A 17,286-nucleotide genomic window follows, 5' to 3' on the forward strand; every position below is an offset into this window, starting at 1 on the left:
GAGACGTTGCATGTTCATTGCGCCCACGCGTAAAGATGCGCATCAGCAGTACGGATGGTGTAACAACTATTTGTTCTTGCCATGAAAGGAATACCGCTCGGATATAAGGTGTCACAAGGGACGGCATATCCGGTGAACCAAGCTGTTCCTCTAATAAGCATATTCATATTTGTTTTCGTACCTTTTCAACGTCTCATATTCTTTTGCACGACTAAAGATTAGAGTTGCTCACCCTTGTCATCTGAACGAGAAGTAGGAAAGCGATAGAAAGTCTTGAGAATTTTCATTGTTCTTTTGTATTTGGCCGCATTGGTTCTTTCTCTGCTACTGCTTTCGTACTCAAAAGTTTTCTTGATTTTGTGATGCGGCCCATACGGAGCCTGCAATATTTTTTGTAAATAAGCAACTAAAAATAAGAATATTGGGGAAAAAAATAACCAAGTGACCTCGGCCCTGATCAAATCGCAAGACCCTGAATTTTAAGTCCGCACTTGTGGTATTCGTTCCTGAGAGGATCCCCATGAGACCAGCAGGCGACTACACGGGTGCAGCATGAGAGACCTCCTGATGCACATTATTCATGAGCGTTCCCTGGCGAATGCACAGTCGAGGTCTATGGCAAGGCATTTTGCGAGGATATATGTCTGCGCATTTATTCACTTCACAATAATGGGCCTGAATCCACAGGGAAATGGAAATAATTTTTTTCAGTCTTATGGAAGCACAGCCATTTGTCTTCTGAACGTTCTGTGGCTTTCCATGGGCGAAAGGGGCAGGCTCTTCGAATCATGTAGACACATTTGCTGGCCATCACACCGGCTTTAGCTTTGTCCATCGCACATGCGGTAGCCCGGAGTTACTGGGCTTCTTCGAACAGCTTGCACTGCTCTTATTTATGCATTCAAGAGAGCAAGATAGGAAGAAGGCAAAGAGAGAAGTCTAGAACAGTTCAAACTGAACGAGCGCATAGGTAGGATCCCTACACAAATCATAAGGCGGGAATAAATAAAAAGAAGCAAAGAGGGGGGTAGTAAACGTTCTCTGCACACTGGATGAATATACCGACTGTCAGTCAGGCGTGTTGTGCATTTAGAAAAAAATGTAGAGGATGCTTAAGCTTCGCCTTTAAGAGCGGAACGCGATAGCATTCAAAGATCCCTAGCTCCTTGTCACGCTTCTAAGCAACCGCGGCTTCCTTGAGGATGCGCGATGCGAGCGCCATCTGGATGGCGTCGTTACAAGGAACCGAGCAAGAGGCGCCGTTACGAACGCTGAAAAAGGGGTTTATGTTTGTGTTTCCACGCTACAGAAATATGATTTCTGGTATATTCAAACTACAATCCTCCGCAATCATGTCTGTGCGTTGTGTTTAGGTCGTACTTAACGATTTTTCTGACGTGTCTTACTTTGAGGAACTGAATTAGTTCACTGGCGCCTCTGCACCACGCGGAGGGCCTGCGTGCTTGCAGTTTGGAATTATTTTTCGCGGAACGACGTCCGACGCCAATAGCGGAATTTTAGTGCGAATGCACTACTTGGCTCGTTGGGCGTTTTGCCGGTGTCCGGCGGTGGCAGTACATATAATGTTAGGAACGCTGAAATGTAAGTATGGTATGTATGAGGTCGATGTAGATCATCGAAAAAGGTCATAATGTATGGAAAGTAATTGTGTAGACATATCGAGGCATAATTAACTAAGATATTTGAAAAGAACATACGGAATGCGTTTGCACGTAGGCGGACTCGAAGCCAGGCCTCCCCGAGCGAGCTTTCCAGTGAAAGCCAGAGGCGTTACCTCTACTACACACCACCATGTATTATCGGCGAGACGAGGGAGCACCAAGCTCCAGTGGCGCGCACAGCGGTTCGTGACGTCACGTGAGGGGGCTCGCCACTTGGGTGTAAAAGGACGCGCGCGTCGGCTTGGCTCCAATGCGTGTTGCAAAATGGATGCAGGAGCACCTACCTCGGCGGCGCCTGCGAAGCCACGTTGCTCACCGCGAAAGTGCGCCTCGGAAGAAGCACGGGCGTAGAGCAATGCGGCTCGGCGTGCAATGCAATTGTAATCCAATCGCATTTCCAAAGTATGCATGTACGTACTTTGCGGACCAAAAGATAATGATTGTTGGCGTTCAACCTAGCAAGAACACTGTCACCTCACTTCAACAGCCGAAAGCTCTATCGAAAGTTTATCATGTCGCTCTCCAATTTTCTGATTGGCACTTTTCGTCTAATTATAATATTTCAGAAGTGGAACAAATTATTAAGACTAACTATATCTAATTCGGCGTAATGAAAAAATGCCTTCAGCATCTCCAAGCGATGGCAAATAAGATAAGCTTTATTCTGTCCAGCTACATGGCATTTGCATAGTTTTAAGCGCTCGCAAAAGTTAGCTGGTATACCTTGTATATATCTATCCATATGTGCGCGTGTATATATATATATATATATATATATATATATATAAGTGCGTCTGTGTGTGCGTGTGCGTGTGTGTGTGTAAATTTGTAAGTCTAGAGGCTACTTATAACCACGCTTCGAATGTTTCCATTGTGAATTGTCGAGAGGTAAAAAGAATGAAATAAAGAAGCCCGAATACGTCACCTTTACGTTCGAAGTACCGTAACACAAGTTCCTTTCGTTAAAACAGCGCCAGGTCAGTTGACCATTTTGTGCCGTAATATTGCTCAGATGAGTTTGTAAAATTTTATGGGCCTTTTAAATGCACTTCTCCTAGCCATTGCAACATAATAGCTGAATGCGTCAGGGACGGTAATTAGACTTATGACTTCTGCTTCCATTTATTACAGCCGTTAAGCTCGCAGTCAGCATTTTACGCAGGAATAGTTTGGACAACATGTGCTTTAGACGCAGTGCTAGTAGTCATAAGCAGATTTACAGAAATAAAGTGGACGCCTATCGTGTCAGCCACTTACCATGAAGGTCGCGATAACTTCAATTTACGAAATTAGGCGGGGAACATACTTGCCTTCGCCTTGCCAACATACAATAAAGTATAATTGAATCGATCAGTTCACGGTGCTAAATCCCATCATTCACGGCATCTGTGGCTAATTAGGGGGACTACTATTAAGGCTTTAGTGCTTCTAAAATTCTGTTTGGGCATTCGACATGCATAACGAATACAAAGGTATTTAGGATCTCTTCCTAAGCGCTCGCAGTTGTGCAGGACTATTAAGGAGTACGGAGTTTGGTCTGGGCGATGGTATACCATTCTGCTGTTGGGTGGGGTCGGCGCGCGCAACAGAGGCGCGATTCGATATCTGTTGCAGAGGTCTTCGTGTAGCTGGAAAAATACATATGATGATGATGACGGTCATGATCATGATTATGATAATGTTTTTCGGGAATTCTGTAGAACTGTCGCTCTGTAGCGTGCAGCATTAAAGTATGCCGGCTGATTATTATCCCTACGGGGTTCAATTCAGTGAATCATATGATAGCATCAAGTGTATTTTGCAGTGTGGCTGGAGGGCACTGACTACTCATAATACGGAAAAATTACGGTTGAAATGGAACCCGTATTTCCGCTTTATCTATTTGTAATGCTTACCACCACATAATAAACATGATTAAAAAGTTCGCACATTTAAAATATAAGAGTTTCCTAACTTATCGAACTATTAAATTCACATTTTCCTTTTTCAAGCATAGTTCATTATTTATGGTTTTCGTATTTATTGTCTATTACTGTAATAATATTCTGGCTTTATACAGATAATTTTGGCACCACTAAACGCAAGCTCTTTTTAGGGCAATTTTGATGAGTTACTGCCAGTTTTCCGTATCGGGTATATAGCTTTAAAATCTTTCTTTTTCTAGACTCTGTCTTTGGCCTATCCGGAAGTTAGTGCAACGTAAAAATGTGGCAAAGCTGATGGTCATGGCTCATGTTGATGACGGTGATGATGAATCATGCAATTTATTCTGAGAACCGCACTGATGAAACCATGATAATGGTGATGATGATGAGTGCGATAATGATGATTGGAACGACGACAATAATATTGATATGCTGTTAATGATAACTGACGATAAAACTTCGAAGGTGATGTGCCCTATAGATGACGTCGATCAAACGTTTTCGCTAAAGTGTCACTATCGCTATAAATTACGCACTTGCAACAACCCATTCTCATTCCCAACTCACCAAGGAAGACACTGTCTTTCCGTGACTTCAACTATAGGTTGAATCGGCTTCCAACTGTTTTTTAATGACTGTTTGTCACCTTTCAGAAGATGTCTTCTTGTAGACTGTTTCCATATGGTAGGCTACCTAACGTTGTCGCGATAATACTCTGTTACAAGGTAAAACACGACCACACCATAATCTGGTGCCCAGGCCACGAGAGTGCCTCGGGTAATGAGCAGGCGCGCACTTTAGTTCGTGATTTAACAAACCGAGCAAAGAACAATGGGGATCAGCAATACGAACCGTACACTGCTGGCGATCTACTGAAACATCAACGCAAGAAAAGACAGCGGTATGTTCTACCGCATAAATTACTGAAAGTAGAGATGCACGTAGCCTTACGCAACTGCAGGTGAATACCTACCCATATGTGGGTAGGTTGCATCTCATAAACCCGAATGCATATTCAAACCAATTTCCGTGGTGAGAGTCGAGAGCTAGGGATGCTTCAGCACGTAATATGAAAATGCCAGAACACGCCATTGGAGGCACCGGTCATGTCTGATACCCACGATTTTGGGGGATCCTTGGGACGCCGTCCTCGCCCGCGCTGACATGGAGACACAAATGTGTCTCCTGGATCAAGCTAGGTGAGCAGCTGCAATCGCTGGAGTCCTGGAATGGGGAACCCAAACCTGGATATTTCCTTTCCTAATATTTGTTGAATCCGATAAACGTTTATCTATTCTTCCTATGCAGCCTAGTGCTGTCGGACATCTCTCTCTTTATATGTGTTGTTTTTTACTACGAACCTAACTCGGAGCTTGATTCTGATTCATTCCGGTGTTTCTACATTTCCAGGTGTGTTTGGCCGTGGACCTGAGGTACGAGCCAGCGACCGGCGAGCCCGTGCCCGAGCTGGGCACCCAGCTCAGCAGCGCCCTCGTGCGCCTCCCCACCAACACCGAGGGAGCCATACCGCGCCTTTGGGAAGTACGACAGGCCATGGACGAGCTGAAGAACTCGCCGGACCCCGTGGTGTTGTACGGGGCGGCAAACATCCTGTTCACGCTGCTGCCCTGCCGTCTGGCACACTGGTCGGTACTCTCGCTTCACCGTTCGTCACATAGCCGATTATACTATACTAACAGATCTTGAGACCAGCCCCATAGAGCAAGAAACTAGAAAGGAAGGGCGTGACGAACGCGTTTCGATCTTTGCTTTCTCGACTCTTGTTTGTCTGAATAGACCCAAGGATACATTCTGAATCCACTCGCGAACAACCAGGCACTCTATGCTACAGATATAAGGTTTGATCTTGATGTTGGTACAAAACGCGAAATGCCTGTTTTGTCTATTACAGTTTCAACACTGTATTGGCGTTTGTTCAGCAATCAGGCACTACTTGTTACTGGAGAACATAAAGGCTAAACTTATGTTTTTTTTTCTAAATCTCTTGCTAAAGCCGCTTTCTGTGACGTCGGTGTGGCATCAGGTACATGTCAAATATTTAGCTGGCTTCTACTTATTTGTGTGTGTGCTGAGGAAGCTGCTGCACAGGAAAAGTCTAGACTTATCAGAAGGCATGCTTGGCCTAACATCGCAAATAGGGTGAAACCAGAACAACGGGCCACGGGACAAAGAGCTGATAGTACAAACCAGCCCAATGTTTTCTTCTGGTAGTCTCAGTTATCACGTAAACATAACTCTTTGCCCTTTGTTTTGGTGACATTTGGAGCAGTGCTGTTTCTTAAAAATAATGAGAGCAAAATGATCGGCGGAGACATTTAAGGCTGCTTACGTGCGAGAATGCGAAAGCATTTTAGTCGCCTTGGTGAAATGTTTCTTTCTGCGCGTTCCTTGTCCATGAAAGCTCACGCCTTCGTTGTAACTGCGCCTTGGTAGGGCCAAATGAAAACGCGCCAAGCGTCTCTAAGCGCCCGCTTACCCGCGAGGAGTTCATAACTCGAAGGACCGCTCAGCGGCTTTCAGCTACACATCGATGCTTTTTATTGCGAAGCAATACTACTTTAGGTCGCACTTCAGCCCGTTCCGTGGCGAGGCGGTGGTAGGCACCATTGACCTTTAGCGTGACCTCGCTGCGTGACGTCACACCACGTGACCTAGAGTGACGTCACACCAGCTGTGTAAAAAACGGGGCCCCATCTCACGCCGTCGCGAGGCGAGGCGGTAGCCACCAACGGCGGCCTAACTCCCGCTCCTCTCACCAGGGGCACTACGGTCGGTGTGACGTCACACCAGCTGTGTAAAAACGGGGCCCCATCTCAATCCGTCGCGAGGCGAGGCGGTAGCCACCAACGGCGGCCTAACTCCCGCTCCTCTCACCAGGGGCGCGTACAACAAACTGTATCGCATTTTGGACAGGGACAATAACCCCGAACATTTATTACGGCGTAACGCTACCGTACTTTAACGAATGCTACTGCAAGCACCGAGTGGGCATATCTTACGACGCAGAGAAAATGGAGTGTTACCGCACCGTAGGCCAATCGATACTGGAAGATTTTGTAATGGGCACGCTGGTGAGGGAAATGTTTGTTGGCATACAAAGATTCGACGGATGACTTCCTCTCAGATGATTCACTGTAAGCCGTAACACTAGCATAACCCAAGACTACCACCAGCCATACTACCAGCTGATCCGAGAATAACACACTATTGCTTCGCAATCACCAGGCTTAACCAAGCTAAGCCACGGCCGTTTTTATTTTATACGCATGTTTTATACGCTGATGACGTGCGCCACCTCCCACCCATTGGCTGCACCGTCACGTGCCCAAGAACGCACTGTCTAGGCCACACGTTTAGCCAGCGAGATGGCTGAGGCGTAACGTACGCAATGAGACACGCACTAGGCACACATTTCGTCAGCCAAAACCGTGGAGCCGCCGTGGCGTCGGGGACGTGTTCTCGTCTCGCATCCCGGAGTCCCGGGTTCGACTCCTACTAAGGCCGAAATTTGCTCAATGTTCTAGAATTTCGAACGCATTGATCTGCTTTGATTACGGGAACCTTGCTGAGAAATTCAACGTCAATTCGGGTATTTTTTATGCGATTTTAGTCTTTGCCGTCGGCCACTTTAAGCACCATCATTCGGACACGCCGCCGACTATAGCGCCGGATTTTTGCGTAATGGGGCATAGAATGCTTTCACGTTAAAAATAGAAGCGAAGAAGGAGAGAGTGAACAGCACAAGACTAAAGTTTGACGTAATAGTTCTGCGGAAACCCGCAAGGTGGAGAGAAGTAATTTATAATATGAAAATGAGACATCCTCCCAAACGTATCTCAGTGCTACAAAGGAAACCGGGCCGAAGGAAAACGAATGGGCTTCCTTTGTAGCACGCATCTACGTTTGGTTGGATGTCTCATTTTTTTCTTTAACATAACACTGAGTGTCGGCACTGTCAAACAGTCTGTCAAGACGCCAAAAAGCCACACAGTGTCACGTACAGAGACATACTGCGTCACACAGTGAACAGCGCCGCGCAGCCACAATTTGCTGAGAAATCAAGTCTCCTTTGGGTAACGCCGCAGCGCTTTTATAGCAGCTTGCGCCGACGTCTGTGTAGGCTAGTGTTCAAGAATTTTGGTTTCTGTGAGTTCTGTGCAGCACCAGTTGACGCATAGTAGCTTCCACTCTAGCGCACAATAATGTAAAAAAGACTGCGGTGTGCTAATTTTCGGAAAGTGTCGTGCACTCCCCACTCTCTGCACTCACTCATTTGTGGCACTTAAATCAATCTAATACACATAAGAGGTCGCTTTAGCTCGGGTCCAACTCCGACGCCGCCTAGTCAAATATGTGTAAAACACAAAAACGTTTTTTGAGATAACCCTTGGACTGATTTTAATGAAGTTTGTTGCATTTCAAAAGGAAAGCAAATTCTAGTCACTTTTGGAAGCGGGATTTCGATTTAGGGCCTGAATATTGTTAAAAATATTTTCAAAAATTCGGAAGTTTGAAAGTCATAGAAGCACGAAGCTTAGAAATTAATAGCTCTGCATTAAGAACAGATATCACGGCTCTGTCAATGTCGTCCATTAGATCACACAAAGCGGACAAATTCTATATGTCAATTTATATATTACATGAATGTATTACGTTGTGTACAGGCATTCTGCAAAAGCTGTATTTACATAATACTGATTCTTTTTCTTGATTCATGTGCAAAGTATCAATATTGTCCTTTTTATATATGGTATCAGATACAATTCACACAATTGTGATATAATTTTTCCTTACGGGGTTACAGAGTTGTAAACTTCATAGTTTTGTTTTTCGAAAATGTTGGATTTTTGCCAATTCCGAATAGAAAAATTTACGACCTAAATAAAAAATTTGAAACCAACAGTCACCATATTTTAAGATTTTCTTTTAAATGCAACAAACCTCATCAAATTTTGTGCAGTGGTTGCCGAGAAAAACGAATTCTCATTTTACATGTATTTAGATAGGAGCACCCGCGCTAAAGCTTCCTCTTAAGTTGCCCATTACTTACAGTGTTTCGATTTGCTGCGTCTGCTTACCTGAGTAGAACTTGCTGGGCGAGTTGGTTGGGATCTAATGAATGTACTGTTGCGCCAAAAAGGAAAATAAAGACTTGAGTTGTATAAGACTTGACTGAAGTCCTTATTTTCCTTTTTGCCGCAACAATGTCTCACTAGTCTGCTTACCTGTTGTCTTGTATGACATTTTCGGGCTTGTTCACTTCCACAAACTATCAGACTTGTACAGGAAGTACGGCCCCCGTTTTATTCAAACGACGTGGCCGTCACTTCAGTTCACCATCTCACGCTAAGCTTGTTCCAAGTACGGGGCTTCTGTGTTCCATTGCGAGTCTCCTCGCAGGTTCATGGGGATGTGGCACCGCAAACCGTCGGCGGTGTTCTGCAACATGCCGGGCCCCGAGGAGCACGTCGTGCTGGGCATGAGCCGCGTCAAGACCGCGGTCGCCTGGGCGGGCTGGACGCCCGAGGTTCCGCTGGCCGTCACCATCACGTCGTACGCCGGCGCCTTCAACGTGGCCGTGTCGTCCCAGATGGACATCGTGCCCGACCCCGACGAGATTATCAGGGAGTTCGCCAATCAGGTACAGAGCGAAGCGAAAGTATACGGAACTCTCGCGCTGATTGATTCGCCAAGACAAAAAAAAAAAAAACGAAACGCACTTGTAAGAGTCAATTATTGCCTATGGGCGAATATTCCCTTCCGGCCCACTCGTTGCATTTTGCGGTGAATTTGTCAAAAGGATTGCGACAATGGTTGTCGTGCGGCAGCGATGAAGACTGGCGCCGATGTCGGTATCGTAAGTCAATCAAAGAACTGCCAACAACGTAGCCTGCACCCTAGCCCGAATTTACGTTGCAACGTAATTACCGAAAGTTATAAAATGCACAGAATTCTAGTTGGGGTGATTTTCGTGCAGTGGCAGACCAGACCCTTATAGAACTTTGCTATAGCTGGAGCGCGCTCCCTTTTACACTGTCGATGTATTGGGTGTATGAGTAGCTCGGACATTGGCATACGTCTGCGAAGTTTCCTTTTTCTGAAAACATTGCTTGTGAATGCTTGTTTTTCGTTTCCTTCTAATTGCGTTGCAAAAAAACTGATCACCACAAACGAAGAACAATAATATCGAAGTCTGGAATCACCATCATGCCTACCAAACGCGGATGCAGCTTTATGTATAGGTTTATCTCAGGGGCTATCCATGCTATTGCTCCTGATTAAGATGAGCGTCGTTCAGCCTGTTGCGAGGTCCACGATACTGTCGTGATAAAGTTGAAATAAGTGCCTAATTTTGTGGAATTTCAAAGCACCTGCCGAGTAACGAGATTACTATTGGCTGGGGCAAATTTCTTGCGAGGTATTCACGTAAAACCTATTGTAGTTAAAAGTTAAACCGCGCGAGGGCACACAGGTGCAAATTTGAATATCGTCAAATGACGAAACAAAAACACATTGGGCAAATATTTTAACTCCCAAAGATGTTGTTTCTGTAAAAGTGCGCGAAAGTTAGTTCAGCGGTAAGATGTGTACTCTCATTGTCAAAAAGAAATATCGAAATATATTAACAGAACACAATAAGGAAACGAGGGACTCAAGCGCTGTCAATTTTCCTAGTTTTCATTTATACTGCTTTTTTTATTCCATTCGCATTGCTATAAACAAGCATTCGATGAAACTAGTAGGTGTCGTTAATGGTCGCGCGATCGTGTTTTATGCCTGATTTAGTTGTGTTCCTTGCCATCGTTCCTCTTCGGAGGAGTCGTTTCGGTACGGCTGTATGGACCACTACTGAAATTATATATCCAGGCATATCATTCGTTCTTTCTTCGCGCGCCATTTAAGATTATATGCAATGTTGCAGCTCCTGTCAGTACGCACCAATCGGACATAATTAGAACGCCTCCGCTACTTTCTCAACATGCGCAATGGTATGCGAAAGACGCAGTGTGTTTTGACACTTAGTCGGGCTACGCGTCGCACGACGTAGGGCGCTTAGCGGCCGAACGATATACACGAAATTACGTCGCGCGTACAGAATTCCATCGGATCATCCGCTTCGTTCTCAGATACGGAGTGCCATCCAGTGGCCGCTCTCACCCTCTTTCTCTTAGCAATATATTTCAAAGCACGTTTTCTGTGTGTACAGCATAGAACGCGCGCGTTACTTTGGTTTCTTTGACTGCGCTCGTGTTACGCTTCTGCAATTAGAGCAAAGCTTCTAATGTAAGCTTCTCTTTGATACGTTTCTGTTTGTGAGCGGGCTGTTCCGATCGCGGCACCACGGTAGTTCTGCTGTAGTGACGTATTATGCAGCACATCTCAGGATGGATCGTAAGAGGATGAATTCGAAACTATCACTGCTCAATGAGGGAGCCGGAAAATTACAGGGGGATCTTTTTTTGTCATTGTACAACGGCTCATTCCCCAGTGGCACTTTCTCAATGGAACCTGCCTTGTTTCCCAAGTTGGCGTCATAGCCGCTCGCAGAAGAGCGGCGCGCGCCGACTGGCGCATAGCCGGTGACCCAAATTGGCAACAAAGAGGTTCATTAGAGATCAACACAGACCGAGTGACACATAACCGGCGCTCCAAGTTGGCATCAAAGAGTTTGCTCGAACAGCTGTGCCTATCCTGTCCAGCATCTATAGTGACCGATGTCGGCGTGAAATAGGTTCGTTGAAGAGTGGCACGCTAATTATGTACACATTCGGACTGAATCAGTCACCCAAGTTGGTCCGAGGGTTGGTTTCGAACCCTGTCACCTCAGTACATCAGCCCGATGGGCTAACCATTCCACCACGGACTACACAGTGACCCAGGCAGGCTGAAAAACGGCTACATACATACATACATACATACATACATACATACATACATACATACATACATACCGGAAACTGCACCCGCCATGGTTGCTCAGTGGCTATGGTGTTGGGCTGCTGAGCACGAGGTCGCGGGATCGAATCCCGGCCACGGCGGCTGCATTTCGATGGGGGCCAGGTGCGAAAACACCCGTGTACTTAGATTTAGGTGCACTTGACCATAAATTTCTCTGGTCGCTTTTTTCAAAGAGTTTTTATGCGCACTTTTAATTTGTGAACTCATGTTGCAACCCGCTCCTGCTTGGACATTTATGTCCCCAGTACTGTGAAAAAAAAAACAAAAAACTGCGCGCTTGCAAAGGTCACTCCTTCCTGAGGTCAGTGCGTAATGCTGCGTCGCCTATCAGCGCACCTGCGCGGGAAGTCGCGCATTGAAATTGTCGCTTGAAACTTAGGTTTGATTTTCTCACATTTCGGAAGCCTTCGTGTCGAGCGCAATGCACGAGAAAAAATATTTCTTTGGCGTTATATTTCCTTTGGGCGTCATGACTTTTTCCATCATGATTTACGACTCGCTGACACCCGTGCACCGTACACTGGGTGCACTTCAAGTAATGCCAGGTTGTCAAAATTAATCCGGAGTACGCCACTACGGCGTGCCTGATAATCGTATCTTGGTTTTGTCGCATGAAATTCAAGAATATAATTTGAATGACTTGCTTCGAGCTCAATACGCATTTGAAATCGCCTCCACATTCCCGAAATACGGGAGACCGGACTGCGTACGAAAGCTTTCGGGAAGCGCAACGCATAAATCGGATTACTTGCCTCGCGTGGTTGGCGTTATTGAATATAGATATAAATTACAACAGCGTACAGCGGGTCTCTATTTTCCTTGGCAGCGACAAAATTTTGTTTTCTGGTGGACAGTCTGGGCCATGAACAGCGGCATGCAAATGCGTTTGCTAGAAAAACAGACATGACGTCCGCAGGGCGCGTCGGCCCTGCCATTGCGCGTCTTTATTACCACGAGAACACCGAAGTCTTTGCCGGAACAATTACCGTCTTCTGTGTTTTTCTGGTGAAATACAGCGAACGAACACTCAGTTTCGTATAACGGAGGCTTTTCAAGCCGAGCTCGTAACCCGCGCTCGTGATGGCTTGCGGGACACATTAAATAACGGAAGTATCGAATAGGGAGTGCGTGCATAGCGCGCCACACGTTGAGGACAGGAAAACGAGTGGAATGCTACCAGCCGGCGCTGAATACGCACTATTGGTACGACCGCCGCATCGGCTAGCGTAGTGAGATTTTTGAAAATGCGAACGTGTCAAAATGATATTTCACATGCGCTGCGACAAAAAAGCGGTAATTCAAACGACATAGTGTTGTGCATCTTTTAAGGGCGTGTACCTGTGTGGAAAAACTTATTTTATGAGATATTCTCCTTGGTTTGAGACATTACTGGGCCTGTTTCAACTGCAATGGACCTCAACTACAATATGTCCGTTTCATTTTCTTTATTTAGAAGTACTGAATGATAGGCGAGTCGGTATTCCATCTGTATCATCAACATCATCAGCCTATTTCCTATGTCCACTACACGACGAAGGCCTCTTTCTGCATCTGCAATCACTCCTGTCTTGCGCTAGGTAATCTTAACTTGCGCCTTCAAGATTCCTAACTTCATCACCCCACCTTGTTTTCTACCGCGTCCTCGACTGTACTTCCTTTCTCTTGGCGCCCATGTATAACCTCAATGATCTATGTATTATCTACCGTACGCATTCATAGCCTGCCTAGCTAAATTTTGTTCGCACGGAAAACTGGAATATCGCCTATCCCCGTTTGCAATCTTATCCGCACCGCTGTCTACCTGTATCGTAACATTACACCTAACGATTTTCGTTCAATCGCTTTCGAGATCCTTAACTTGTTCTCGAGATTCTTTGTTGATCTCCAATTTTCTGGCATTCCATAGTGACGAAGGATAGCGCGACAAGCGAGAGGCGAGAAAGAAACAAAAATGAGTTGTAGTGGCACAAATATGACATAGCGCGGCAGATTGCTGGAGCGTTCTTTATTCACAAGTCCTGCTGTGACATGTGCGTTGTGAACCCACCATCATGCTGCAAAAGTAAAGGGATTGATTATTCATCCGCTAATGTTCAATCTTTTAACGTGATAGCGTTAGGGAGCCCGTGTGACAGAAGATCTGGTGTCGGCGTCGGACGTCGTTTCGGCGAAGCGATTTTCGTTCCACGTATACCCAGGCCTTGATGCCGCGGAAGAAATTTACTGAATTGAATTCCTTAAGCTAAAGTACCAGGAAATGTCGTTAACCATGACTTACACGCGACCTACAGGCTTGGTAGTTTTCGGAATGTAATTTATCTATACGAGAAAACATAATTCTGTTAGGCGAAAACTCAAATAAACCGTTTGTCCGGCGTTACTACCATTCACAAACCAGCCGCGGCGTCCGCCATTTGCGTGCGCCGGCGCGAGGGTGTCTCGGGGGCCACGGAGAGGTGCGCCCGGTTCCTTGCAACACCTCCAGCTGGCGCTCGTCTTCGTCGCGTGGCATCTCAGGCAAGAGGCCGCGTTTCTACCAGAAAACCTGCCTTCGTGCATAGCGTTCGCGGCGAGCGTTGCCCGGTAAACATTACGGTTACATACGCTCCAGTTGCCGGGAAGCGTGAGAAGCAGCCAGGTATCTTTTAATGCTATCGGCGTTCCACTCTTAAAGCCGAAGCTTAAGCGTCCTGCAAATTTTGTCACACATGTTTATGTCATGTTATACATTTGTGTTTCTGGCAATAAACTACATTTCCTAATCTGCGGCCGTGACTTGTTTCTTTCTCATGCCTTGTTTATCGTCACATTCTTGGCCAGTATGCAATGATGGTAATTCACAAAAGCGCAACTTCCATCGACGCAGCGTGCAAGGCAACGGTCAATAAGGAAACGGCGCAGACGTGCATACCTTTCGTGTTTTCTGACGTCTTGTGAGTAGCACTTTGTAGATGTGCGCACGACGTGGTGCGAACTGCGGCCAAACCGTAGTTGCGTGCATTTGTGACGTCGCTCGTTTATCATTGCTTTCCTTGTGTATAAAGCATGCTGTCGGAGGTTGAAGTAGCACGTATCATTGTCCGTTTCATCCAGATCCACGAAGTAAAATGCAGTAAAAAAAAACACTGGTACTGTAGTTCTCAGTCGTGCGAATGAAATCGCAATTAATAATAATTAGCGTGTGACTGAATTAAATGAGCGAAGTGGCTATCTCTGTGGCTCGATAACTAATAAACGACTGATATTATAATTTTATTTTCATTGACATGAAAAACGATCACATTTTCGCACCAAGGGCTGCTCGTGTTCACGTGAGACACGTAACAATACATAACGTGTCACACATCGCAAAAGTAAAAGCAGCACAATATATGCGGAAATTAGGATGAGTCCTCAAATACGCACGGCCACTATCAAAGTACAATTTCAGATGTCAGGCTACTGTAGGTAGCTTGAGTTACGGAGGTAGCAGCAATAGCAGTAGAGGCAAACAAAGCTTCACTTAAAAAAGAAAACTAGCACGAAACGCTGTTCCATAACTAAAGTACGCGCAACGTCATCTATACATCTGTTGCTTACACGCGCAATCTGATTTTCACCACCAAGGTGCACGTATCCATTTGCGCTCCCGGCCATCTTCTCACAGCTGGACCACCTGTCGGACTTGCTGTCCAGGCGGAGAATCCCCGGAGAACACAGGCGTCGCTCCAGCTACACTGCTGAGCGCCGGAACCAGGAGATCGTCAGGCCTCCCTTGCACGAGGTGAGCCGAGGGTCTACATGCACCAAACTGCACCTACAATTTGTGCGGGTCCTTCTTGTGCTGGTCGATAAAGACACCTCACGATCGCACGCTTCGCACATTCATGCGCCCTCAGTGTTGTAACACGGGGCTGCTGCCTCTAACGAGCAGATTATGGCATGTCTATCTGCAGACGTACGTAGTGTCAGCCGCCATTCATTTGGGAGAGTGGTAGTAGCGGTCGACGAGAGAACTCCAAAAGAGCGTAAGACAGTCGCAGCAAATTTGGATGAAGCCTTGTTTTCTGTATTTATTGTAAGGGCTTTGTGCGTGACTACCTCCACGTAAAGAGAAATATTACCACACATTGTGGGTATGCCACGTGCTGTGTCATTACTAGTGTTGCCTACGAACAAATTCATGTGCAGTTTTCATAGCTTGAATGTAGCTTACAATAAAGTAGCGATCACGGAACAGGTGGACTCGAAACGAGGATATTCGCCGTTAATGATTCCGACCATTGCATAAAGGCTACCCGCCATAACAAGATCGAAACAATCGCTTGCACAGAAATTTCAGTCAGTGATCCTCGGGCATTTCTATGCGAACGTTTCTTTAACTTCCCCGCATCTTTGCCAAAGTGGGTGCGATGGTTTATAGACACAAGCAGGATCAGAGATAACACACGCCAGATGGTCCTTGCAAGCCTGTGCCTTCCTGCTCACTGCTTGTTCGCAGTGAAATCACAACTTACAGGGCGAAGTGCAAGTGTCACACGACCGTCGTATGCATTTGACTGGAAACAACCTTGTACTGAAGTGTGAATCAGAAGCCAAGCTACTTCATGTGGCCAGTGTCCCCGATGCCGCGTAAGATTAACTGACTGTGGTTATGGCCTCCATACCACGTTAAGCTAGCATCTATGCTACACACCGGCCGGTATATATTGTCACGGCATAAGTGTTGAAATATCATGTTTAGTTTGCATTTATACAATATCGCAACGGAAAAGACGCTCAGCAGAACAGGAAAACGTGCAAGCAAGAATTTTGTCTTTGGTATCCTGCTTTTGTTCTCACTGCCTATACGAAATTACAGTTTTAAAAGAAAAGTGGAAAGGGGAAACGTTATTCAAGGGCATAAAGGCAAATTCGTTGGACTAGATCATACTTTAACTTACCCATGGAGGTAAGGAGAAAACCAAGTTTAGGTCAGAGACGAGCCTGATGAAAAGGGTGTTACAGAAGTGCTGAAAAAAGCACGTGAGGGCGCACGACTTGTAAGGGAAGTTCTTTTTAATAGGTTTACTTGATCCGCCTACAAGCCATTGCGACCTTCCGAACATTAATTTTTAATGATGGCCTAAACAATCTTATATATAGCATTATGCGAGTAATCGATGAGCTAGCCACAGACGCGTAAAAATAATCCAGGAGCTTTACGAAAAACGAATGTTCCTGGTTCATCACGGCCTCATAGATGTCGCCAACAGCGGTGCATTTCCTGTGCACGTCTCCGAAGTTGCGACTTTCTGGTACCAGTAACACGTACACGTATGCCTCTAACAGAAAGACAGTTTTGGAAGCTTTCATTGTTATTCGGAGCCATGTGATCCGCGAAAAATGTTTAGGACCATGTTATTGTATCCTTGTAACACGTGAAGCCGAAAGCCTGCTGGCACACTTGGTAATGCATTAAGTTATACGATAGGAGTGGTCAGACTTCTCGCAAGACATTACGAACCGCAGTGCGAAGTAGACGTGTGGCGCTTTAGGTCTACCTACTCAACGGCACATGCGAGCACTTAATGCAATACCTAAAAGTGCAACACGCTTCTAGCGAGGAAATGTTACACATGTGTAACACAAGCCGAACGCTATTACGTTGCTTCCTCTCAGCAGGGGAAAGCAGCATTTGTGGTCGAACACCTTGCTTCCACCGCTTCGCACGTCGCATC

The 17,286-nt window shown here is 45.9% G+C and overlaps 1 protein-coding gene across 2 annotated transcripts in view; it reads left to right on the forward strand.

Moving 5' to 3' along the window:
* Positions 1 to 17,286, forward strand: part of LOC126544174 (putative diacyglycerol O-acyltransferase Mb3761c) — a 560,147-nt gene that overhangs the window by 490,891 nt on the left and 51,970 nt on the right. For both annotated transcript variants that reach the window (XM_050191407.3, XM_072284905.1), the window contains 3 exons: positions 5,018 to 5,253; positions 9,029 to 9,269; positions 15,234 to 15,350. In XM_050191407.3, the coding sequence (XP_050047364.2) occupies positions 5,018 to 5,253; positions 9,029 to 9,269; positions 15,234 to 15,350 (594 nt within the window). The remainder of the gene's footprint in view (positions 1 to 5,017; positions 5,254 to 9,028; positions 9,270 to 15,233; positions 15,351 to 17,286) is intronic.

Source organism: Dermacentor andersoni, chromosome 10, assembly GCF_023375885.2.
Source record: "Dermacentor andersoni chromosome 10, qqDerAnde1_hic_scaffold, whole genome shotgun sequence".
NCBI classification, from domain to species: Eukaryota; Metazoa; Arthropoda; class Arachnida; order Ixodida; family Ixodidae; genus Dermacentor; species Dermacentor andersoni.